This window comes from Ictidomys tridecemlineatus, chromosome 6, assembly GCF_052094955.1.
Source record: "Ictidomys tridecemlineatus isolate mIctTri1 chromosome 6, mIctTri1.hap1, whole genome shotgun sequence".
Taxonomy (NCBI): domain Eukaryota; kingdom Metazoa; phylum Chordata; class Mammalia; order Rodentia; family Sciuridae; genus Ictidomys; species Ictidomys tridecemlineatus.
In genome coordinates this window covers 94,712,866-94,739,277 of record NC_135482.1, presented here as the reverse complement: position 1 = coordinate 94,739,277, position 26,412 = coordinate 94,712,866, and the positions used below count along the sequence as shown (strand labels likewise).

Below are 26,412 nucleotides of genomic sequence, written 5' to 3'. Positions count from 1 at the left end.
CTGAGCCACAATCCCAGCCCGCCAAAAATCAACTTTTAAAAGGCAAAAAATTGATGCTATTTTTGTGTAGATGTGCCCAAAACTCCTTGGTTTTAAATCCTTGACACTATAAAATAGTAAAGTTAAAAAAACAAATAATACGCAAAATAAAAAATAGTAACCTTTGACCTAAAGAAATATTTTTAAATCGTTCCTACATCACAACCATGAAATCAGCTGTTTGTTAAAATTAAAAGCTAAGCTCATTTTTTATCCCTGAAGAAAAGAAATAGCCTTCCCTATCAAATTGATGCCATTTCAGTATTTCAGGAATAACTTCCCCAAACATAATACCCCTAAGTCTTGACCAATATCACAAGTAAATGTTATCAAATATAAATAATACAAATTGAAGAAATGACTTACAGTAGAAGGGGTAGAGAGAGAAAAGGGGAGGGGAGGGAGGATAGTAGAGAATAGGACTGACAGCAGAATACATCAGACACTAGAAAGGCAATATGTCAATCAATGGAAGGGTAACTGATGTGATACAGCAATCTGTATACGGGGTAAAGTTGGGAGTTCATAACCCGCTTGAATCAAACTGTGAAATATGATGTATTAAGAACTGTGTAAGGTTTTGAACGAACAACAATAAAAAAAATAAATAAATTAAAAAAAAAAAGCACCTCTAATAATTAGTTCCTACTTTTTTCTAAAGCACTTGAAAAGAATAACTTACTTTTCAATGAATTTGTAGTCAGTACAAAAATGTTTAAATTTAGAAAACAATTTCAGCAAGCATTAATAGGGAAACATAAGATCTGTCCAAATTAGAGAAAGTTAACTCTTCTGTGTAGTTTAAATATTCTTAAATTTAACAATTCAACTGCAAATTATTCAGCCAAAACTTCTTCAAATTACTTTCTCCACTTAAAAAGAAGCTTCAATTAACAATTATTCCCCAGTAGTGTGTCCATTTATTTTAAAAAGGCAAAAAAAGAAAGTCTTTACCTTATGTTTCGCTGAATGCTGGATAAGTTCTGTAATTAACACTTTGTCCTGTTGCAACCTTCGCTTCATAAGCTTGGAGCAGTTGATATTAATGGCTTCCAAAATGTGGGATGTATTGTATTCTACAAATGGCCGGCTATCAATTAGCAGCACTTTTTCCGTTCCACTTTCCAGCAGAGCCACCAACCTCTCAGTAACAATTTGAGTTCCAATCATCTCATGGGCCATGACAACAATAAGTCTTCTTTTTCCACCTCCTTCTTTAATTTGCCACGATGATGTAATGGTGGTGTGCTCAAAGGCTCAGCCACTCCATTGTACTAAAAATGTATGAGGTCAGGCTGGTGGTGACTGGCAAAAGGAGAGTTAAACCCATTTTCAGCAAGAGCCCTCCAACTGAATGTCTCTTTCTCTTTCCCGTTGATGTGCTCTTGCAAAGGACTCCTTCCACAAAGCAGCCCCTCACATTTGATTCATCGAGAGATGACTGGAATAACCATTCCACAACAAAAGATGCTTTGGGGCAGCCAGTGCATTACATCATTCTTTACCTTTGCTCCCTCGCTCCAACAGCTTTACACTGGACTGACAGCCTACACGAAGGAAGGAAGAAAGAAAACAAAACGTGGAGTCAGGAAAAAAAGAAAAAAACATCAGAGTAGAGAGGGTATATGATTCATAATATTTACTCCATTAATCTAAATCCATCATTAGTGTGCTATTTTATTTGAACAAAAAGAACAGGTATGGTTTTGAGAAAAAAACATGCTAGTGTAATTCAACTTTACCTCAAAATGTAAAAACTTCAAGAAAACATGAATATTCATGAATTGGAATCACCTGGAGACCAGAAATAAATGATCTGTATAAAATTAAAGAATTATAAAGAACAGCTTGAAGTATTATTAGTTCAACTGGGTTTCTTCCATTTTATTTATCTATTTCTTGAAAAGAGCACTTACAACAGCCTAGGATCAAGTTAGCAATTCCATATTATCAAGACAAAAAAATCTTTTCTGATAACTTAAGAATTACCGTGATGAGTGGTGGTAGTGGGGGGGATGTGCTTGTGCACAAACTACAGGTTGCAAAAAGCAACCCCTAGAGAAGAGGGAGGAAAATAGGAGGTTGGATAATTGTATTTCAGCTACCTTTTAAGGAAGAAGGACAAAAACACTGAAATGCTTGTTATAGCAACTGTGGAACTATCTGCTGGGGACTTGTGATGCACCCAGCTCCACTGGAGGCAGTCTCGAAGCTATGATCCTGGTCTGTCTCTTTCCTGTGAGCTTAACTAGACACCCAGAGTTCCTTGATCTGTAGTAAGCTTACCCTTCACCTTCTTGTGCCTCATCCTCAAGAGAATCAATGACTTCCAGCCTTAGAAAATTTTATTCATTAACCAGGTACTCTAAGTCAGCTACCCAAACAAATAGAACCTTTAAAGATGGACCTAGTGCCTCCCCTGTTCTTACCAAATGCCTGTAGTCAATCATTTCCTGATTAACATTTATTGGAGTTTGGTGCCCATGATTTGGACCTGACCCTGACCTTCAATATTCTCTGATTCCTATTTCCCTTGATCCATCTCTGCTTATAAGAAATCATCTGCCACATTAAACTGTGTCTACTGTTGACATTCAATCAACATTCAACCATTATCCAATCAAAGGATAAACTAATTGATGGCAAAGATTTGGTATTACATTTCTTATTTCTACTGTGCTATAAATCTAAGGTGATCCATTTATAAATTACAATAAAACCCTCCTTGTTCCAAAAACAATTTAAGACTCTAAATAAATATCTGATTAACTGATTTCAGATCAGGATGATAGAGTCTTCAAACTTCTTTGGGTCATATTTTCTTATTTTATACTTACAAATTTGAGAAGTGGCCTTGACATTTACTGGTTATGCAACTTTGAACAAATAATATAACCTATCTAAACTATTTTCCTCACCTACAAAATAAAGATGTAATAGTGGCCTTGTTTCCTCACCAAAAAAAAAATTGTTCTGAGGACAAAATTATCTAATTTATTTAAAATTTATAGGTAAAAAAACAACTACACATCAAATAGAGAAGGGAGGGGGAAATGTTCTAAATGCACTGGTGAACAAAGCTGGCTTACATCTGGAATTTTAAAAAGGTATCACACTGCAAATAAAACCAGAAATAATTTTACCCTGCTACAGTGCAGCTGCAACCTCTCTCACAGAGTCTGACACATGGGAGTTGAAGGCACCTGAGAAATCATCTTATATACTCATTTTACAAATCAGCTGTATTTAATATATTATGTGTCCATGTCTTGTCTTCCAGGAAACAAATTTCATTACACTAATGAATTTAGTTTTAGTATAGCTTCATATCAATGAGGTACATAGTCATCTCTAATCTCAAGGGAAAAAAAAAACTAGAGCAGAGAATTTGATAATTAAGCCCTAGCCAATCAACTAATAAACTTTCACAAAGCACCTACCAAGCATCTGTCAAATCCTGACTGCTTGGTGACACCGTTCACTGCAAAGTAAGGTCCTATACTCAGATTGTCTGACTTCTGCTACTGGGTTACCCAGTTTTTCCCTAAGTGCCTGATCCCATAATGGAACTGGACTGGGAAAGAATAACTTGACTTGTCCACAAGGGTGCCTGGGTGGCACAGAAAGTAGAAATCTGAGAACAAGAGCAAGTTGATTCCAACAATGGCACTGAGTCTCTGGGTCTGATTGGCTCCTCTCGATGATAAAATCCGGATGGAACAAAGCAGTGATCTGGGTTAGCGGATCAATGAACAAAAGGAGAGAGAAACAGAAAACATGCAAAAGTTGGACTGGGAAACTATCATCATTGCTCCCTTCTGCAGGCAGTTATGCAGAGTAGAAAATGATCATTCCTCCCCAGACAACCAGGCAGCAGTGACAGACACAAATTGACTCTAAGATGAGGACATAACTGAAGCAAAGGATTTAAAGTGAAGTGAGAATTAAGTTACATGCTTTCAAGTGTTGTGCTGAGGCCAGCTGGAGCCCTCCTAGTACACCTTCATGGCCAATGTCTGATTTTCTGTAGTCCTAAATGAATTATGTGAGAGGCATAGCCTGCCAAGGGGTTGTGGAGGATGAGGTAACAATGGCCTTAACCTTGTTTATTAAGAATTCTGGTTAAGGGGCTGGGGTTGTGGCTCAGCGGTAGAGCACTCGCCTAGCACATGTGAGGCCCTGGGTCTGATCCTCAGCACCACATAAAAAAATAAAAGTATTATGTCCAACTACAACTAAATAAACAAAATATACTCATCCTTGGTTACAGCTCTAAAATTTTTCTCCATTTACCTGAAGAATGTCAGTACTCCAAATCAGAGACCTGTCTGTGACCGTTTGTTTTCAAGATCTTTTGCACCAAGTGGGATTTAAAAGATGACAAGAAAACATTTTATAATTTGCAACATCACCAAGCAAACCTTAACCAAAATTTCTACAAGAAGTTCTTAGATTCTTAGACTGAATCATAAAGGTCCAACTACACATAACAAAATCCAGGGCAAACAGGTTTTGTATTTACTTAGCCCACTGTTAAAGCTATAACTAATTTATTCCCATTTTTAACAGATAGTCATATGATTAGAAAAATAAAAGTCTAAAATATGTGTGTAACATGCATATGTACAGTTTGTGTCCGTTATATGTTAGAAATTTGTTGAAACTTCAATATATTTAAATGAAAAAGAATATATTGAAAATGTTCCTCAAATCCTTATCCAGATCTCAATCTTGCCCTCTAAATTGTAACCACTGTTAAAATTTTTTTCTGATTTCTTCCAAAGTTTTTTTTAATTAATACAGATTAAAGCAAATATATATTCTTTTCCTCTCCTCTATTCAAATGGTTACACTGCATATGCAGTTTTTGCATCTTTCACTCAACACTCCAATTTGATTTTTTTCAACATTTTATCAGAAAATGAACCAGTTTATATATCCATGGCTCTTTCATATGTGTCCTTATATCTAAATAAAACATGTATAACAGACAATTCCCCCATACACCCTAGAATTACCTCTGTTCAATCAGCTGTTTACCAGGGTATCTAAAAGCTAAAGAGTACTTAATAACAATGTGCTCAGAGGGTCATCAAAGTATTTTATGGCATCCTGATAAGCAAACATCATCTATAACTACTCTGACTTAAAGCTAAAATGAGATAGTATACATTCATAGGAAACTCACTCTCTCAAATGATACCCTAAAGTCAATAAGGCAATATTTATCATATTTAAGACTACTAACTTAACCAGGGCTACCCAAGAAATAATTGCAAAGTATCCCATGTTCATAAATAAAGTATTTAAAATTATTTACCCAGGGATTAAGACACAACATTTTAGTATAACAAAATGATCAAAAACAAAATCAGAGTAAAGAAATGTCATTTCATAAAAAAAAAAAAATGTGGCATTTATACACAATGGAGTATTACGCAGCACTAAAAATGACAAAAATCATGGAATTTGCAGGGAAATGGATGGCATTAGAGCAGATTATGCTAAGTGAAGCTAGCCAATCCCTAAAAAACAAATGCCAAATGTCTTCTTTGATATAAGGAGAGCAACTAAGAACAGAGCAGGGAGGAAGAGCATGAGGAAAAGATTAACATTAAACAGAGAGGAGAGGTGGGAGGGAAAGGGAGAGAGAAGGGAAATTGCATGGAAATGGAAGGAGACCCTCACTGTTTTACAAAATTACATATAAGAGGTTGTGAGGGGAAAGGGAAAAAAAACAAGGGAGAGAACTGAATTACAGCAGATGGGGTAGAGAGAGAAGATGGGAGGGGAAGGGAGGGGGGATAGTAGAGGATAGGAAAGGGAGCAGAATACAACAGACACTAATATGGCATTATGTAAAAACGTGGATGTGTAACCAATGTGATTCTGTAATCTGTATTTGGGGTAAAAATGGGAGTTCACAACCCACTTGAATCAAATGTATGAAATATGATATGTCAAGAGCTTTGTAATGTTTTGAACAACCAATAAAAAAATTTATAAAAAGAAATGCCATTTCTGGTATATTTTACATTTGAGCAGAACACTTATGTTTTACTATATAGCATTTAACACTAATAAGTTAAAAATAGAATTTTAATTGGAATATACAATCTTTAAAGCTTTTCTGTGTTGTTATATGTAATTTATTTTATGTTTTAGGATTCTACTCAGTTACCTAAGGAAATATACCTATGACTTTGAAATGGCAGTCACTGGAGTTTTATGTATTGAAATTCACTTTATATCCAACTTTGCAAAAATACAGTCTATCAATGAAGTATACTACTCAATTAGTTACGTTTGAGAAGTTTATTTTAATAATGAGAACAAGGGGAACCTGCTTTAGTTAAAAGAACAATCTAAAATTTGACTATAAAAGAATCAATTATTTGCCATTAAATTAACTAGCTAAGGGAAAAGATGTTTTGTTTGCTTATTGCCTTCAGCTAGTGCCCAACCAGGATTTAAAAAAAAAAAAAAGATTTTTAAATAATTCTATTAAACATCTTCATCTTTTCAGATAAGACATTTTTCTTTTCAATTTAACACACACCCTCCTAACTTCTAAGTCAGTCAGTCTGACACTAGATACACTCCACTCAAAAAAGGTGGGGGGGAGGGTCTCTTTTGCTTCTACCCTTGTATTATTTTTGGCCAAGAGCAATAGCTCCTCTGCCACTGGGCACTGCTGACCTAAAAAACACTCCTGAGGCCCACAGCAGGTGGGGTAAGGGACAAGGCTCCATACATTTCAAAGGATAGTCTGAAACAAGGGATCCATAAGGAGGCAGGGGTTCCTGCTCAAATGGGCACACCTCCATTCTAAATATTTTCTTTTACAAAAAGAAATTCTCAGGAGAAGGAAAAGGATCCTATGAGGTGCTTCAAAGACTTATTCTATGAGGAGAGGGATTTAGCTCTATTTGACTGGGCTAGAGCTCAATTTCCAATTCTCAGAGAGTTTATGAGAAGGATATAATCAGGTGAAAAATTTACTTTTGTTTAATTACAAGCCTGATTTAAATTTTTTCCCTCAAATAAAATTGAAGAAACAGGCAACAAAATACACCAAACAGCCTTTCAGCAAAATACTAAATACCAACTTTCAATAACAGAAAAACAAAATGAACCTATCTAAAGCAGAAAAAAAAAAAAAACAGTAGGCTATGCAGTCTTGAGGCAGGCAACACCACCACAAGCACCAACCTTCTTAATTCTACCGTAAAGCAACTTTACCTCATATGCTGTAGTTTAATAGAAGACTAAGAAATTCAGACAGCTGAATTTTGTAAATAAATTTCATTTGAAAAGAAAACAAAAAAAATACCTTCATCAAAGCCAAGACAGCAATGACATAATTTGTTTTGGTTACTAGTGTCTTGACCATATTTTCTTACCCAAACTTGAGGACACATTGTTCTGACTAGTGATGGCAATAATGGAATATACCAAACCAAAGCTGTCTAGATAGTACTACACATGGAGACAATTAGCATGATCAAACCTGCCACCTCTCATTGATACACCACACTGCTGAAAGCATCCACTCTGACCAGAAGCTCAGGCTTTTTACATATATCTCAAGGACCCACACATGAAAGCTGGAATAGCAGCCAACCTACAAAGATTGGCTATAATACAATGCCATTACTTTTAGACACAGGCCAGTCCATGCAAAGGCCAGATCTGTAGAAGCCTTCACTGAGTTTCTGCCAGCAAAGAGCACCATGTTCTTGGTACTGGATCAACTGGAGTCCATGTCCTTCGGTGTACTTACTGCCTCTTGCATATTACACTCACCCATTTCACCAGCCTCCATTCCCTGATTAACCTGAGCTCTCCTACTTCTCTCCCTAAATTCCTCTTTTCTCCTGCCACTACATGTCTATCCTATACACACCCTTCCTGCACCCAGTGCTCCCTGACTCTTCTATTTAACCGACTCCTCCTTTTGGGTGCCCTGACCCAAAACTAAGGATCCTCCTACCCACTAGAAGAGCCTGAGTATAGAGGTAGTCTTAGGGAGGAGGAAAGGAAAAATCCCTGGATAGAGTCACTAAGCGAGAAGAAACATGTTCAATTAAACAGGTTTAATCTCAGAGCTGAACAGAAAGTATCTTGGAAAGATATTTATGATAAAGGTAGGTGGGAAACAGGAGAAGAGAGATTCAGAGCAAGCCAAACAGAGTCAAGATGGGGACAACTTATGCATTCTAGTTATCTTCATCATGTCAGACTGCTGTAACTCATTCAATTAATGGGTAGTTATGTGGGCACCTAATAAGTGCCAGGCACTACCATGAAAATGCAACAATAAACAATAATTGCTCATTATAATCTATAACTATAAATGTATTACCTAGTTACAAATTAAGGAGGTTAAAAAATTGCCCTCATAAAGATTCTAATTTAGTGACAGGGTACTGTAACAAAATACCTGAGATAATTAACTTATAAAGAAAAAGTTTTATTTTGGCTCATAGTTTTGGAGTTTCCAGTCCAAGACTGGGCAGATCCAATGCTTTGAGCCTCTGGTGAGCACATCAAAAGGCAATGGCTGGGAGTGTGCAGCAAAGGGATCACACATCATGGATGAAAAGAAGGCAGAAGAGAAGACTGAGGTCCCATAATCCCCTTCAAGGTCACACTCCAAATGACCTGATGACTTCTCTGTAGGCCCCACCTCCTAAAGGCTCCACCACCTCCCAACAGTGCCACCCTGGGGAATAAGGCTTTAACACATAGACCTCTGAGGGATAATCAAAATCCAAATTATAGAGCTGAGAGTGTTGTTCAGTGGTAGAGCACTTGCCTAGCATGTGCTTGGCCTGGGTTCAGACCCCAGCACCACAAAAATAATAGGTAAACAAAATCCAAACTATAGGTGATACATGTAAACAACAACAACAAGAGCAAAACAACATTCTGTGTGATTGGTTGTGGTTAAGTGCTATGGAGAGAAAAAATAAAGCAGGAAATAAAAAAGGGGTATTGAGGAGGTTAACTACAATAGTCAGAGAAGGCCTTACTTTGATGATATCATTGAAGTAAAGATTCCCAAGAGGTGAGAGAGCAAGCTACGTGGATACCTAGAAGACTAGCTCTCACTATGTCAAAGTCTTGATTGAGACCAACAAATATAATAACCAAAATAATGCCAATTTGAGCAAATGCCAATAGAAGATGAGGCAGACATTCAGTCTTTCTTCAGAAAGATAATTTTAGGGGCTGGGGATGTGGCTCAAGCGGTAGCGCGCTCGCCTAGCGTGCGTGCGGCCCGGGTTCGATCCTCAGCACCACATACCAACAAAGATGTTGTGTCCGCCGAAAACTAAGAAAAAATAAATGTTAAAATTCTCTCTCTCTCTGTCCCCCTCTCTCTCTCACTCTCTCTTTAAAAAAAAACAATAATTTTATATATTGGAAATTACTCATTTCCAGGCAACTGAATCTTTAATATTTTAATATACATAACACATACACAGAAACACACAAAAGTTCAGCAGTTTCTTCCTTTACCACCTCAAAGGGAAAAGCTATGGTTCCTACATTAGTGTATTTCTTGGCTAAAATAATGAAAAGAAATACTGTAACAAGAAAAATTACTATGAATGTTAAGTACAACTCTTCCAACCCCACAAAGGTTTATATAATGAGAGTCTTGATTTTATAGTATGGAATATAGTAAAATATCGATGACATCTTAAGCAAGATGTATGTTTGAAAAAATCTACATAACAAGAAAGTAGTTTAAAGGATCTTCATATTAGAATAATAAAAATGCTTTCCTAGTGTCTTTGTCAAAAGGTGGATCAAATATTTAACACAAGGACTTTTAAGTTAGACTACTGTATACCAGAGGTGGTAACAATAATGTAAATTTATAATCTTCATCCATATGCACCACCTTTACCCATTTCATTCCCAGGGGAAAAAAAAGATCTACTATGTGAAAGATGTGTGTACTTTCGTGCACAGATTACTAAAAGTACTAAGATCAGTGCAAATGTCTGGATAATTAGAACACAGTCTAACAGGAGAGAGGTTATAATTTTTCCAAAGGCTCTAGGAGAAAGCAATGGAATACAATTAGAAATCACAAATATCAAACCTCTCACCCATCTCCACAAGAGTCCAAGTTTATAATAGTTAATATCCCAAAATTTTATGTATTTCAAATCTCACAAAATAAGTAAAACTATAATACTGAACTATATTCTCTCCTGCAGATAATTTCTAAATGGTTTACAAAGATAATTCCAAAATGACTTACAAAAAACTTCTTCACTTTTCAGGTGAAACACACATGAAATATATTGGAAAAGGCCAATATGTGTTAAGAAGGGGGACTAAGTTAATTAAAAATTATGGTAAATCCTTCAACACACTATCGGGCAACATTCAAAAATGATGGTTGCCTGCTAACGTCTTAAGAGCACACTTTTTGACATCCAGGGAGGGTCATGATATATAAAAGTGAAGTAAATCAGGGCACAGAACAGTTACATAAAGTAGAACCTCAAATACCCACTAAGTATAAACACATAGGATGTAGATATATATTTTATATGCACAAAAAACATAGTATAGTTTTACTTAGGTGATTACAAATAATTTTTATATTATTTTCCATAACCTCGGAAAGCTTAAAAAGCATTAGTAATGGGCATGGTATAAACAGACCAGATACCAGCACCAGGCCTGCTGTAATTCCTCTTCTTAGAACTGTTGAGAAAAGTATGGAATAGGGCAGGATAAGTAGAGGAAGGAGAAGTTGTGCTCCATTTGTGTACAATGTGTCAAAATGCATTCTACTGTCAGGTATAACTAATCAGAACAAATTTTTAAAAAAAGAATTCATTTAGGGCTAGGGGTACATCTCAGTGATAGAGAAAACACCTAGCACACAATGCCTAGCACCACACACAAAAAAAGAAAAACAGAATTCTTTTAAATAGCAATAAGGTTGGGGGGGGGTGATAATATCAAAGTTAAATTTTATTTTTAAATGTTTTTGGTTCAAGGAATTAAACCAAGGGTTTTGCATATGCAAAACATATGCTCTACTACTGAGCAACACTCCCAGCCCATCAAAAATTAAATCACTTGTGACTATTAACATGAATTTTTAAACAGGCCAATTAAGGTATGACTCTTAATACAAAGCTTTCTTCTATATCCAAAAAATTTATAGTTCATTGTTTCATAAGTACTGTATTCTTAATACTCTTAAATTGTGTTTCAGTTGATAAAGTTTCCAAAATAAATTTGCTTAAGGCATCACAAATGCAATTCAGTGTAACTTATAACTTTTCACTGGAAAAGTACAAATTCCTCCAACAAAATATATGGAAAAGGCTTAGGTCACTATTGTCAGCTTCTAAGTAGACATGCACAACAAGGCTTGAACACATTCCAGGCATGGCCTTCAAACCCAGACCACACCTGCTTCCAAGGCCCTAGGGCTAAAAATAACTCTGGGGCCTCAAAAAAATGGGACACCAGCCAGGCCCAGGGGTAATGCAGGCCCCTTGCTCAGCTCCACTACCAGTAAAAGCAGAAGCTACAAAAGTTAATACACACTAAAAACTCTACCCCACAGGCTTCCTTCTCCCAAGTTTTTTGGGCCAATCATCTACAGTCCAGGCCAGCTCAGATTCTTTGCTCCTTGGAACCAAAACTAATCCTAGGAATTAAAAACAAATGAGATTTTATGGTGTACTGTTTCTTAAAAAAAAAAAAAAAAAAAAAAAAGACTGCTGTGGACTATGAATCAGGAGACTTTGTTCCTAGTTAACTCCTCTACTAACATGTTAAGGCATATAGATGGATCACTTGACATCACCAAGCTTGTATTTTCATAGTTGCAAAATGAGGAACCTGGTCATCACTAACAACTGAGGATTTTTTCAACTAAAAATATGAAGATATTGCTGTAAGTTTACGATATTGCTTAAAGTGCCATTATAGGAGAGTACCAGGGCCGATTTGATCATTAAGCAGTCATGTTAAAGAGTTAATATCCAGGCTGGGGATATAGCTCAGTTGGTAGACTGCTTGCCTTGCATGCACCAAGGCCCTAGGTTCGATCCCCAGCATCACCAAAAAAAAAAAAAGAAAGAAAGAAAAAAACTAATGTCCCACAAAACATAAATTAAACAGGCAACTCTAAGACATTAATAGTTTCACAACCATCATGGCATCTGTTACAGATAATTCCTTTTATGGTAGGGGATTTCCAAGGCTTGCTCTGAAACAACTTCTTCTCTGCCAGCCCCATAGTATGCAGGAGCCTCCTCTGGGACTCATTACTGTATCATTTAAAGAAAAAAGAAAGGGAGGCCAGGTGGCAGAGGAAGTTGGTGGCCATAGCATCACTGTTTGCTCAACTCCAGGATCCTAAGCTGTGCAACTAAATCCCTGTATCTGTCTTCACACTTCCCTTCTGGGGCACTGAGAGTTAGTGGCATCAGGAAGCTGAACCGCAAAGGTCCTCAGAGACAGAGCCAAGTCCAGGGCTGGAGAATCACAACATCAAGAGAGGAGGAGACAAAAGGCTGGCAAAGCATCTCCAGATGGGAACTGGAAAATCCTCTGGTCCCTCAATTACTTGTTCCACAAGTAATTTTCATTCTTGTTTCATCACAATTTGACCCCATCACATCATCCAATTGCAATTTGTATCTTTTCCTAGAAGCTGTGCTTCCCCATCTCACCCCTTTTCTTCTTTAAATTCCTCTTAATTTCTCTATGATTATAGCAGAACTTCTTCCTAAGGTTAAGCCTTTATCACTGATTTGTTTTGTTTTGGGGGAAACTGCCAAGGCCCTTGATGTATTGTTACTACAACAAGTGTTAAAAGTTTGTATGTGGAATGTCTCCCAAAGGCTCAGGTGTTGAAGACTTGGTTCTCAATGCAGCAATGTACAGAGGTGAGGCTTTTAGGAAGTGATTGTAATATGAAGGCTCTGATCATCAATGCAGTCAAAGCTGAATGGACTACTGGAGGTGGTAGAAACTACAGGGGGTGCATCCTAGTTGAAGGGGGGTTAGGGATGTGCCCTTGGGGCTCTAACTTCTGTCTGCCTCCCTGCACAAAGACACAAATTCTCAGGGTTTTTCCATACTAGGTCATTTAGAAAATGAACTTGTGAATTATTTTATAATCTAATGTTCAAATTCAAAAACTGGAACATGACCTCTGTACATGTGGACAAAAATGGCTTAACAAAAAAGTCTGATTGGCACGTGTGTCAGCAGTTCTGCTCTCTGCTCTGCCCTCTTCCTTCTCCCACCAGCCTTGGGTGAGCCAATGGTTCTCCTTTCAGTTTAAGACAAACTTGATAGAGAAGGAACTCCAAAGAGAAATGAGGAAAGCCATAATTACAAGTCTCCTATGTCAGTTCCCAGTAACTCTATTAGTTAAGTTTTTTAAAGGATTTCACAAATAATTTGAATAGTAAAATGAATAGTAATGAATTATATCTCACAGAAAATAAATACCAATGAGTCCAGCTTGGTGCGAAGGCACATTCCTGTAATCTCACTGATTTGGGAGACTGAAGCAGGGGGATCACACGTTCAAGGCCAACCTCAGCAACTTAATGAGGCCCTTCACAACACTGCGAGACCCTATCTCAAAAGATAGGGTCTCAATCTCTGGTGGTAATAAAAAAAAAATAATGAGTCCAAAGAAAGTAAAGATTTCCCACAAAACACCTGCCCTGCAATGAAAGTCTGAGAGGCTGGCATTTCTGTTTGCTATTCTTTTGTTTTTCTTCCTTTTTAAAGACATCATTCTGTCATCTTTACATTGTATTATACTTTGATTTCTATAAATCCTTAAGATTAGGTTCAGGCATGACACATGCAGAACAAACACCTTTCTACCCAAGTCTTAATTTCCCACTCTGAAAAACACCAGCATCTGCACTGGTTTAAATTTAATTAACTTAGGCTTCAAAACCAATGTATGGCAATGTGGAAAAACAAGACAAAGCCTCCAACATTAACTGAATAAATAGGTAAAACATAACATTTTGAAAAAAATATAAAAAGATAACATAAGCCAGGAGTGATGGCACATGCCTGTAATCCCAGCAACTCAGGAGGCTGAGGCAGGAGGATCACAAGTTCAAGGTCAACCTTAGCAACTTAGTGAGGACCTAAGCAATTCTGCAACACCCTATCTCAAAATAAAAAAGGCTGGGGATGTAGCTCAGTGGTAAGGTGCTTCTTGGTTCCATCCCCAGTACCAAAAAGAGAAAGAAAAAAAAAAACATGCTAGAAGTATGTACAGTAAGTCAGAGAGAAGTTTCTGGGGAAAATGTAAATTTCAAGGGGTATTTTGAGGGAAAAAAGGGACATGAACTTCCAGAGAGTACAAGAAAAAAAATTACAAATAAAGTTAATATATGAACAAAGGTAGAGGCAGAGCAAGTTGTGCACAGATTTTCCTGGTTGAAGCACAGATTGTACCAGTGAGTAAAAAAATAAAATGTGGTGGAAGGGGCCAGCTAAGAAAGCATGCTGAAAGGCTAAAGCCGTTGAAGCCACTGTAAGCTTCATAAAAATAATGTGAGGAAGAATTTCACTTGGGTAACTATTTACAATGGATTGAAATAAGAAGAATATGGAAATAAGGAGCCTAGCTACAGCCCAGAGGGCTTTAGTTGTCTAAGAATGGACTCTGCCTAACTATAAAACCTGACAAGAAAGGAAAAAGCCAAGACACTGGAGATAGTCTATATGACTGGCACAAATATGGCCTTATTAAATAACTTTCTTGGGTTTCAGTTTAACACAAACTTGATAGAGAAGGAACTCCAAAGAGAGATGAGGAAACGCATAATTACAAGTCTCCTATGTCAGAATATTCCTGCATTAGCACAGGAACTTTGTGGAGACACCTTATATCCAAACGAAAACAGTATTTGGTGTGGGGACTGAACTGACGTGTTCACGGAGAATGGCCACTTAGACTACATTATAAGATTATTCAATCATAATAACACCTGGAAATAGTTTAACCTCCTATAAGCTAATAAAAGCAAAATAAGCATTATGTGCAGGTTCAAGCTTTCTTAGATCACTATATATAAACCAGAAGAATTAGACATAATAAAAGGTTGAAATAAAGTAAATCAGAATATAAACAGAAATGGACTCTGAATGTTGCCACAATGATTTTCTTCTACATATCTTTCTGTAATTTCAAGTTTTTTTTGTGTGTATATATGTATACACAAAACTTTCATAACAGGAAACATATTTTATATAAACACATGTATAGGTACACATATGTATTTTATACATTTTTTCCATGTGTGTGTGTGTTAGTCAGCTTTACATCACTGTGACTAAAATACCTGATGAGGAGGAAAGTTTATTTTGGCACATCGTTTCAGAGGTGCAGCCCATAGTCAGTCAATGCCAATGCTCTGGGCCTAAGGTAAGGCAGAGCATCATGGCAGAAATGCATGGAGGAAGAAAGTTTCTCAGCTCATCACAGCTGGGAAGCAGAGAGAAAGAGAATGGAGAAAGGGCCACAGGGAAGATGCACCCTTCAGGGGCATGACCCCAGTGACCCACACCCCACATACCTATAGTTACCATCCAGTTAGTCCTTTCAAATTAGGATGAATGAATTAGGTTTCATAAGCTAATTACTCTACCTCCTGAATATTCTTGCAATCATTCTACCTCCTGAATATTCCTGCATTAGCACAGGAACTTTGGGGGGACACCTAGTATCCAAACAATAATGATATGTGGTGTGGGGATTGAACCCAAGCCTCAGATGTGCTAAGCACATGCTCTAACAGAGCTATACTCCTAATTCCCAAATTCTTTAATCAGTCAAAATTCATGTCATGCTCATGCTGTTCTGAGGAAGATGTGGAAATTGAAGTACTAGGGCCTATTCTCTGAATTAACTAATAAAAATTATTTGCATAAGTAATTAACCAATATGAGTTTTAATATAGTATCATCCTCCTATGAACATTAATATGAAAAATACTAAAGAAAAATTTTAAATGTAATTACAAAACCCTATGATAAGCATGCTATAAGGTACAAGGTATTCATTCATATGTATTCCATAAAAAGCAATATACGTATATAGAGTTCGGTACAGAGCAATGTTCCTTTTCCACATGAAAAAGTAGAAGCAAAATCATTACAAATACAATAAGATTGCCACAAGTGAAACTTAACATAAAGCAGACCATAAGATAGTCCATTATGAAGCTCAATGGCTTACACACTAAAACATTTCATTTCACCTTCTTATCAAAAATACGGTCCATGGCAAAGACCCTAAGAATAGTGCTCACAAAGCTCCCCTGTTGAGTCCCTCACTGAACATATTCTTAAGTAGGATTAAAAGAAACATATGGGCATTTACTATCAACAAACTTAAGTACCACAAAATGCTAAGTAACAAGAGATCCAAAGGCCCTCTACATTCAATAAAAGAAACACTTGGCTTTTTCCTTCACAAATAGTGGTGGTTGTTTTAATTCTGGGGTTGTGCACCTTACCTAATTTGTAGGATTCCAGGAAAAAAATATGGGTTAAGGAAACAGATGTGTGTTCATTTACTGATTATCAACTATGCTCAATTTCATATACAACAATTTCCTGTTTTTGTCTGATCACAAGAATCACATAGGAGCTTGATGAAAATGTCCATGTAGGCTACCTCTGAAGACTGATTCTTGGGTCTAGAATAGAAATTGCAAGTTTACATTTTTAAAAAATATCCCAGGAGCTCACAGGATCAGGCAATATGAAAAATATTATCCCAAAGACAGCTTTGGTCCTTCTCTCAATGTTCATATTTATTCAGTTGACAAAACCTGATTTCAGTCTCTCACTGGGGGACATAAAGGTACAAAAGCTGGATTAGAAGTCAGAGATAATCAAAATCTCATAGCTGAAGAACTTCCAGTTAGTCTACTACGTGTCATTTGATAAATATTGTCCCTTTTACAAAATGTTAAGTATTTCTCCCAAACCACACATTTATCAGTGGTGGAAGAGAGACGAGAACTTCTAGAGAATCGTGTTTCTACAACCCTATAGGGCTTATCAAACATTTTGCAAATTTTAAGCTGTTTCCTGAAAAACATAGAAAGCAATGGATTTCAAAGATGAAAACTAATGTGCCCATTTAAACATTTGATGCATGTGGATATGAAGAAGGCTGACTTCACCAAAATGCCAGCCTTGGCAAAGTTACAGGAAAAAAAGCCAGATGTGAAGCAGAGAATCTAAGAGTAAGGCAACAGCCATCATAGATCACTAGTAAAGGAGAAGGAATCCTGGATGCAAAAGCTTGTCTACTTCATTCGGTCACAGAAAGAATACAACAAGGTAATTAAAGTATGTAAAAGAATACCATTTTATAAATTGAACATTTGCTAAAACTCAGGAGAGGATTAATAACTTATTAACTAATCCGTAATTTTGAAACTTGGTTTCATCTGGGTAGCTCTTAAATATTCCAATGTACCTCAAACCTATAAATCAGAATCTCTAAGAATAGGAACCAAGCATTAGTATTTTTCACATAAACAGGTGGGAGAAGCAATTTGGTTACACAATACTGTGATTCATCTGACTTATTACTTTAGGTTCATGTTTTATAATATGTGCTGGAAGTAAGAGTTCTAAATAGATTTTTTAGGTAAGAGATGAGTTCCCCATTGTTATAGCCCCTATAATTCAATAATAATAAACCAGTGAAACAATTCACTTATGATATGCAAAAAAAACAGAAGAATATGCTGGGCTAGAATCCCCTAATGGCTTAATAAAATAGTTCATGATTGACAAAATCTAATTTTCAGACGTTCTTTACAGCATTGTTTAGATGCAGATATAAGGTGAATCACACTTTTGTAAGTGTAACAAGAAGACTTTTAAAGGTTGAGAGGAAACAAGATAGAATTCAGATCTACCAGCGTATGCAAGTTAAATAAATAGCTTCATCCCAGGAATTTCCCTTTATTAAAAGCTAATCAGGTTGGGGATGTGGCTCAAGTGGTAGTGCGCTCTCCTGGCATACGTGAGGCACTGGGTTCAATCCTCAGCACCATATAAAAATAAAGATATTGTGTCCACTTAAAAAAAACTTAAAAATAATAAAAAAAAGCTAATCACCATTACAAGGGTATATGATCCTTCAAAATTCCTCACTCTAGTCCCATTCTGTAAATGTTAAATAAGATAATGATGGAAACCAGAATTGGGGCCTCTAGTCAATCTATATCACATCAAAGAAAGGGCTCCCTACCTTTCCCAACTTTGGGCCAATAGTTATTTATTTTAAAGAGGGGGTTATTCAAATGGAGTCAGTTTTTATTCATAAAATTTTACTGATATCCAAGAGAAAGAAACACTAGGCTAAAAAATGTACATTCAGGCTGGGGTTGTGGCTCAGCAGTAGAGTGCTCGCCTAGCACGTGTGAGGCCCTGGGTTTGATCCTCAGCACCACATAAAAATAAACAAACAAAATAAAGGTATTGTGTACAACTAAAAAAAAATATTTAAAAAAAATGTACATTCAGCACATCTAATTGTGGTTCATTTATACAACTGTTCTCAAGCATCTGTATAGTATAAGGTTTTTTGGTCCGCTAAATTTGGTGGGCATTTCATAAAAGAAATAAGATTTGTACGTAGAAAACTGCAAAATTCCCATGATAGTACTGCAAGAGTGGGAAAGAAAGAATTTCCAGAGGCACTGTCTGGAAGTCAAGGAGGTAGTGATAAATCTACCTGAACTACATATATTTACTCTGGATGTCTCCTACTTCAACTCCTTAAGGTGCTACACAGTGTCTTTGTACTCACAAATAACCTCTGGCCAAGGGAAGTTTGGAAGAAGTGGGAGGGGAACCTCATTGCCAGTAAATTTCTACTCATTGAAGAGGATGATCCCTAAAGGCTGGCTGCTTCCTGCCAGGAGCCACTTGTCTTCACAAGGCACAATCCATCTTCAGGAATCGCGGACTGCTGGTTTTCACTACAGAAATGACTTAACAGAAGGAAAGAATAGGGAAGACAGTTCATCCTTCCTCAGACCCCAGGTACACATAGTCCCCTCCCCCCAAACAAATAACAAACACAAAGAGGAGAAGGCACAGTAGAGACTTCCAGGCCTTACAACTCTGGTAAGATTACACTGATGTTATTTCTACTCAGCAGCATCTCCCTCAAAGCATAAGCAGGAAAAATCAGTTGCTGACACTTAGTATTTTCAAGTTTTTGAACTTTTTGTTGGTTTGGTTTGGTTTTTTTGAACCAGGGGTCTCACTATATTACCCATGATCATCTCAAACTCATGACCTTAAGCAGTCCTCCCACCCTGGCCTCATCAGTAACTAGGATTACAGGTATGCACCACCACACTCAATTTGTTTATTTTTAATTTTTAGCCATTTTGGTCAGTATGTAGTCATAATTCACTGGAATTCAATGGTGATCTACACAGAACTATTAAATCAGTGTTAGCTTTACTGGTATTGATATCCAGATTATGGGTAGAATGTCCTTGTTTTGTGAAAATCTGAAGTAGTCAGTGTTGTAGTGTTTTGTTTTTTTATGACTAATATGGTTAAGCAGCTCTAGAAGCTTTTCAAAATCTTTCACATTTAGATCTAACAACAGACCTAGAATTTATTTTTATGTATGATGTAAGGGAGGAGTCAAAATTAGTTTTACTTTTCCATATGGATATGCAATTGACCCAGGATCATTTACTGAATCATCTTTCCTTTCATACTGCTGTACAGTAACATTTTATTCATAAATTAAGTATGTCCACACATATTTCTGTTTCAGGACACAATTCTATTCCACAATTTATTCCATACTGCTTATCTGGTACTATGAATTCTGCAACTCTGTCCTTCATTAATATTACTTTGGCCACCTCGCTATTTACATTGCTATATGAATACGAAAATAAACTTGTATAAGGTTTCAAACATCTTTCATTAAATTCATTCCTAAGCACTGAATATTTTTTGATGCTATGATAAATATTACATTTCAAAAAATTTCATTTTCTAAATATTACTGTTATACAGAAATACATACTTTGTTTTACTGGCCTAGTATCCAATAATCTCACTAAACTTATTTTTAATTTACATAAAATAAAATGCACACTTTTTGGTGTATGGTTCTATGAGTTTTGATCAAATGCATAGAACAATGTAACCATCAACACAAAGTACAAAAAACTTCCATCACTCCAAAAAAATCCCTTATGCAGCTCTTCTGTAATCAACACCTCCTCCCTGCCCTCAAACTCTGGCAACCACCAATCTGTTTGTTTTTGCGATACTGGAGACTGAACCCAAGGATACATCCCCTCCCCTCCCCTCCCCCCCCTCCCCGTTTGTTTGTTTGTTGTAATTTATTTTGAGTCAGGATCTCACTAAACTGCTGAGGCTAGTCTCGAATCTGCAATCCTTCTCAGCCTCAGAGTCACTGGGATTACAGGCTTGCACCACCTCACCTGGTCACTGATCTGTTTTTTATTCCTACAGTTTTGCCTTTCTAGAACATGACAATTAGAATCATACAGGATACACAGTCTTTTGATAGTTGCTTCTTTCACTTAACCTAATCCATGTTGCTGGGCACAGTGGCAAAGGATTCCAAGTTCAAGGCCAGCCTCAGCAATTTAGTAAGATCCTTCCTCAAAATAAAAATAAAAAGCGCTAGGGATGCACCGCCAGGATAAAGTGCCCCTCAGCTTGATCCCCATTACTAAAACCAAGGATTTATCCATTTTGTTGCATAAATCTTTTTATTGCTGGGTAATATGACATTACAGAGATGCAGCATCATTTATATATTTATTCTCCTGCTATAGAACAATTGGGTTGTTCAGCTTTTAGTGATTATAGTTGAAGCTGCATATACACTTGAGTATAGGTTTTTATAAGAACACAAATTTTCATTTAAATACATGTGCAGATAATTATATATTTAGCTTTAAAAGAAACTATTCCAATGTCTTACAAAGCAGCTATACCATTCTGCATTCTCATCAGTAATGCATTAAAATTCCAACACTCTGATGGCATCCTCACCAATACTTGGTATCATCAGAATTTGTGTTTGTTTTGTCATTGTAAAACCATCTCACTGTGGTTTTATTTTATATTCCCCTAAAAACTAATGGGTATTATTTCTATTAGTTTATAGGGGAATATAAAATAAAACACAGCAAGACACCCTTAAAATGTATATCTTCTTTGGGGAAAGTGGCTTCAAATCCTTAGCTCAAGATTGGTTGCTTATTTCTTGCTACGTTTTAAGAGTGCTTTCTATTTTCTAGATACACATCTTAATAAGTGTGATTTACAATATTTTCTCCCAACCTGTGGCTTGTCTTTTCATTATTGTGATAGCACTTTTGGCAGAGCAAGTTTTAATTTCAATGAAGTCCAGTTTATCGATTTTTTCTCATATGAATCATGCTTTTGGTGTCATAGGTAAGAATTCTCTGCCTAACTCGGGTCACGAATAGTTTCACTGGTTTTCTTCTAAAAGTTGTAATGTTTTATGTTTTGCATTTAAGTCAGTGATCCATTTTGAGTTACGTTTTTTATAAAATGTAAGGTTTGGGTTAAGCTTTTAAAAAAAAACACAGGGATGTCTAATAGTTTCAGCACAATTTAATAAAAATACTATTGTTTCTCCATTAAGTTGCTTCTACAACTATGTCAAAATCCAAATGAGGCCAGGTGTGGTGGCACACAACTGTAATCCCAGCAGCTCAGGAGGCTGTGGCAGAGGATCAGAAGTTCAAAGCCAGCCCTGCAATTTAAGGAGGCCCTAGGCAACTTAGTGCAACCCTGTCTAAATAAGAAAAAGGGCTGAGGATATGGCTCAGTGGTTAAGTGCTCCTGCATTCAATCCCTGGTACCCGAAAAAAAAAAAAAAAAAAATCAAGTGGTACCTCACACAGAAAGGGTTGGTGAGAACATTGAGAAATTGAAACACTGCACTATTAGGTTATAAAATGGCGCAACTGCTATAGAAAACAGTATGACAGTTGCTCAAAAAGTTAAATTTACTATATAATAATTCTACATACTATGTAAGCTTCTGTTGTATGATTTCTATAAATACCTTTTATCATATTTAGGAGGCCCCTATTTCTGGTAGTTAAGAACTTTTACTATGAACAGGTACTAGATTTTTAACAACTGTTTTGTCTGAATCTACTAAGATAATCACGACTTTCCTTATTTTTTGTAATTGATGTTAAGTATATTAATTGATTTGTGACACTATCAAAACATTTTTATATATTCATTTCATGTTTATTTAGATAATCTTATTATTACACAAATAATGGTCAAATCTTAAGTCACTCTAATAATAAATAAGAGGATTCATGGATAAATGAAGTCTAATGATATTTTACAAGTCACCATCTAGTCAAAATTGTATGATTACTTCAGTCACATTTCCCAGTAAATCTTTCCCCACCAAATACAAAATGGATCAAAGAAATGATAACCAAATCACGATCCTGGAACTAAGCATACCATTCTCATGTTCAATATATAAACGCTAAAGCATCTGAAATGAAAAAGAACTTCCATTACAAGTGACATTGATGTTACATAGTACAAACATCACATACTTTTAGGAATCAAAAATTAAGTTACAGTATTGAAATGTTAATTCCTCATTGACATAAATGAATGGATAGTAAAAACATCTGACAGTTCTATATATTGTAAATTTATGAAATTCTATAATTTGGAGGGGAAATTTAAATGACTGCATTAAGGAAATTGGGTCTACTAACTATCACCCACAGGTTAGTTGTGTCTTTTTATTTTGTCTATGTCCTGTTTTTTTCACAATTTAATGAAAAGTCTATGATCAAAGGAATGGTTGATGAGGGAAAGCCCTAAAGAACCTAGACATACTTTTACAATGAAACTGTCCTAGTGCTACCAAATGCATTTTCAATCCTTGTGTTCACTGTTGTGACCTAGATTATGACTGATCTTGGGTCGGGCATGGTGGCACATGCCTGTAATTCCAGCAACTCGGGAGGATCACAAGTTCAAGGCCAGAATCAGCAATTTAGTGATATACTCAGTAATTTAGTAAGACCATGTCTCAAAATGAAAAATAAAAACAGAACTGGGGATGTTGTTCAGTGATAAAACACCCTTGGATTGAATCCCCAGTACCCAAAGCCGGGGAAAAAATGTAACATGATCTTGGTGGCTCTGGATATTTTGCAACTTCTCACACTGTAGTTTTCTGAGGTGGCCTCAGTCCCCTGCATTCTCTCCTCATTCACATACCTAGCTTCATTTAGTATTTTGAGAGAAGGGACTGATGATATTCCATCAAGACCTGGCAACATGCCAGAAAGCAAGATGCCAGAAAGCAACATGGATGACACAGATGTGCAAGCACAAAGGTGATGCTAGACTAGTTATCTTGGCTTCTATCACAATTGTTAGCAACTACTCAGTCATTCTGAATAACCATACATACATCCCTCACCCATTTCTACTTGGTTTGCTGGATTTTGCAGAATTACTCCATTCTTCCTATTAGCATGAGAAAATTTTAAGTTACAGAACAATATGGCAATAACATCTAACAATTAAAATGGCTCTCTAAAGACTGATTATCAGTATCTATCAGATGCAAAAAATAAATAAAAATATCAAGTATCGAAACCTAAAAACAATTATAAGCATAGTATAGCAGAACTCATATAGCATCCTTAAACCTCAACCACCACAATTACTACCACTAATTGCTGTCTACATGAGAGCCCTGGACAAGCAATAAATATATCAGATGAGTAATTTCTAATGTATTCCTGGCATTTAGACCCAAAAAGATGTTTTCCAAAAACAAGTACAGTCAGGCACAGTGGCACGTGCCTATAATCTCAGCATCTTAGGAGGCGGAGGCAGGAGGATTCCAAGTTCAAATCCAGCCTCAGTAACTTAGTGAGACCTAGTATCTAAAAAAATAATAATAATAAAGGGCTGGGGATGTGGCTCAGTGGTTAAACGCCCCTAAGTACAATCCCTGGTACCAAAAAAAAAATGAGAGAGAGAGAGAGAGAAATACAAAGGTCAATATATACATGAAAAAGTACTCAACATCTTTAGGCATCAAGGAAATGCAAATCAAAACTACATTAAGGGGTTGGGGTTGTGGCTCAGTGGTAGAGCGCTTGCCTGGCACATGTGAGGCACTGGGTTCAATCCTCAGCACCATATAAAAATAAATAAATAAAAAGGAAGGTATTGTGTCCATCTACAACCCCAAAAAATAAAAAACTACATTGAGACTCCATCTCACCCAAGCTAAAAAGCTACTCTCAAAAATAAAAAAATAAATAACAAATGCTGGCAAGGATGTAGAGAAAAAAGAATACATACTATTGGTGGGAATGTAAATTAGTACAGCTACTATAGAAAATAGTACAGAGGTTCCACAAAAAACTAAAAATGGAACTGTTACATGATCCAGTTATACCACTGTGGATATACACCCAAAGAAAATGAAGCCAACATACCTGAACTAACTGTGGCCCTAATTCACATACAGCCAAGAAAAGGAAATCAGACTAGGCGCCTCTTATTAGAAGAAAAGATTTTTAAAATGTGGTATATATACAAATCATGGAATATTATTCAGCCACAAAGAAAATGAAACTACATCATTTGCATTTAGATGGAACTGAGAGACATCAAATTAAACAAAATAAGTCAAAACAAGGTATTGCATGTTTTCTTTCATGCAGAAACTAAATAGACCTGACAGTAGAGAAACTGTTAGAGACTGGGAAGGGAGGTGGAGAGAAAGGAAGATGAGAGAGGATGGACATGATCAATGTACTACATATATCATGTATGAAAATGTCACAGTGAGTTTTTCCACTAAATTGCACAATACATGTTAACAAAAAACTGGCATTTAACACTTAGAAATCTAGCTATTCTTACAGAAATTAAAATTCTCTGAATTTGGATTGGCTATACTATTTGATCTATGTAATTGAGAAAGTAAATATACTTTCCAGTGAGCTTTGTAGTTTCTATTTCTTCATAACCATGAGTACGTTTTAAAAAGCAAGAAAGCAAGCAAAGCACTGCTGTGTATCTGCAGGGTCAAGTACAAGCTCTACTATTCTATGATAGACCTACTGTAGACTTGTGTACAGCACCAATTAAAGAACTAACCTTTAGGCCCAGGATTCTGAGGTGATGTTGTACTGTAACAGGAAAATAATATTAAAAGTAGAAAACCAAAGTTCCACTAGAGCTTTGATAAAGAGCTACCTATTAGATACTGAGTGGCAACAAAGATTTCTCAGTCTATAAGTCAGATATTACCGAGTTCCCAAGGAAATTTTAGGTGCTATTTTGGTCAGATGGTAGAAGACAATACTTAGCCCCTTCCCCCAAGCAAAGGAGGACTGAGTCCAGGGGCACTCTAAAATTGAGCTAAACCCCCAGGCCTTTTTATTTTTTGAGACAGAGTCTCGCTAAGTTGCCCAAGATGGCTTTGAACTTGCAATTCTCCAGCCTCAGCCACCAGAGTACTATGATCACAGGCATGTACCACCACACCAAGCTAAAAGCAACACTTTCAAAACAGTTTTAAGTTAGAAGAAAACCATCTGTCTGATTTTAGATAATGAGGAGTTGAGGGGAGAAGGGGACAGGAAAGGGGAGAAAGAAGAGAATGAAACTTAACCCTCTAAATCTGCATCAGAGTACAAAACCCTAAGCTAAGCAAGCTGTATTGGTCATAAGCAATTACAGGAGAGGTTGCTCTGCAGTAAAGATGGAAATATATAAAGATGGAAACATCTTTATATCCCTGCACTATATTACATATGACATGTGAATAGTTTTAAGCTCCTTTGGATTTTTAAAAAGAAAAAGGCTCCCTATAACTCAAGGGAAAATCAAATAACATTATTAAAAAAATGCAGAAAGAACTTAGAGACATTTTTCCAAAGATAATGTGTAATACTCAATTATATGAAAAGATGCTGAACATCACCAATCATACGAAAAACATGAATCAAAGGCACAATAAATTATCCTCTCACATCATGAGGATGGCTACTTTAAAAAAAACATACAGAAAACAACAAATGTTAGCAAGGAAGCAGAGAAATTGGAACCCACATGTGTTTTTTTTTTTTTTTTTTTTTTTGCGGGGGAGTAGTTGTAGATGAACAGAATGCCTTTATTTTATTTGTTTATGTTTATGTGGTGCTAAGGATCAAACCCAGTGCCCCATGCTTGCTAGGCAAGTGCTCTGCCACTAAGCTA

The 26,412-nt window shown here is 36.4% G+C and overlaps 1 protein-coding gene across 1 annotated transcript in view; it reads right to left on the bottom strand.

Moving 5' to 3' along the window:
* The window catches only part of Dusp16 (dual specificity phosphatase 16), a 91,052-nt gene that overhangs the window by 47,549 nt on the left and 17,091 nt on the right, over positions 1-26,412 (bottom strand). The window contains exon 2 of the mRNA XM_005331909.4: positions 994-1,586. Within this exon, the coding sequence (XP_005331966.1) occupies positions 994-1,221 (228 nt within the window). The 5' untranslated portion in view covers positions 1,222-1,586. The remainder of the gene's footprint in view (positions 1-993; positions 1,587-26,412) is intronic.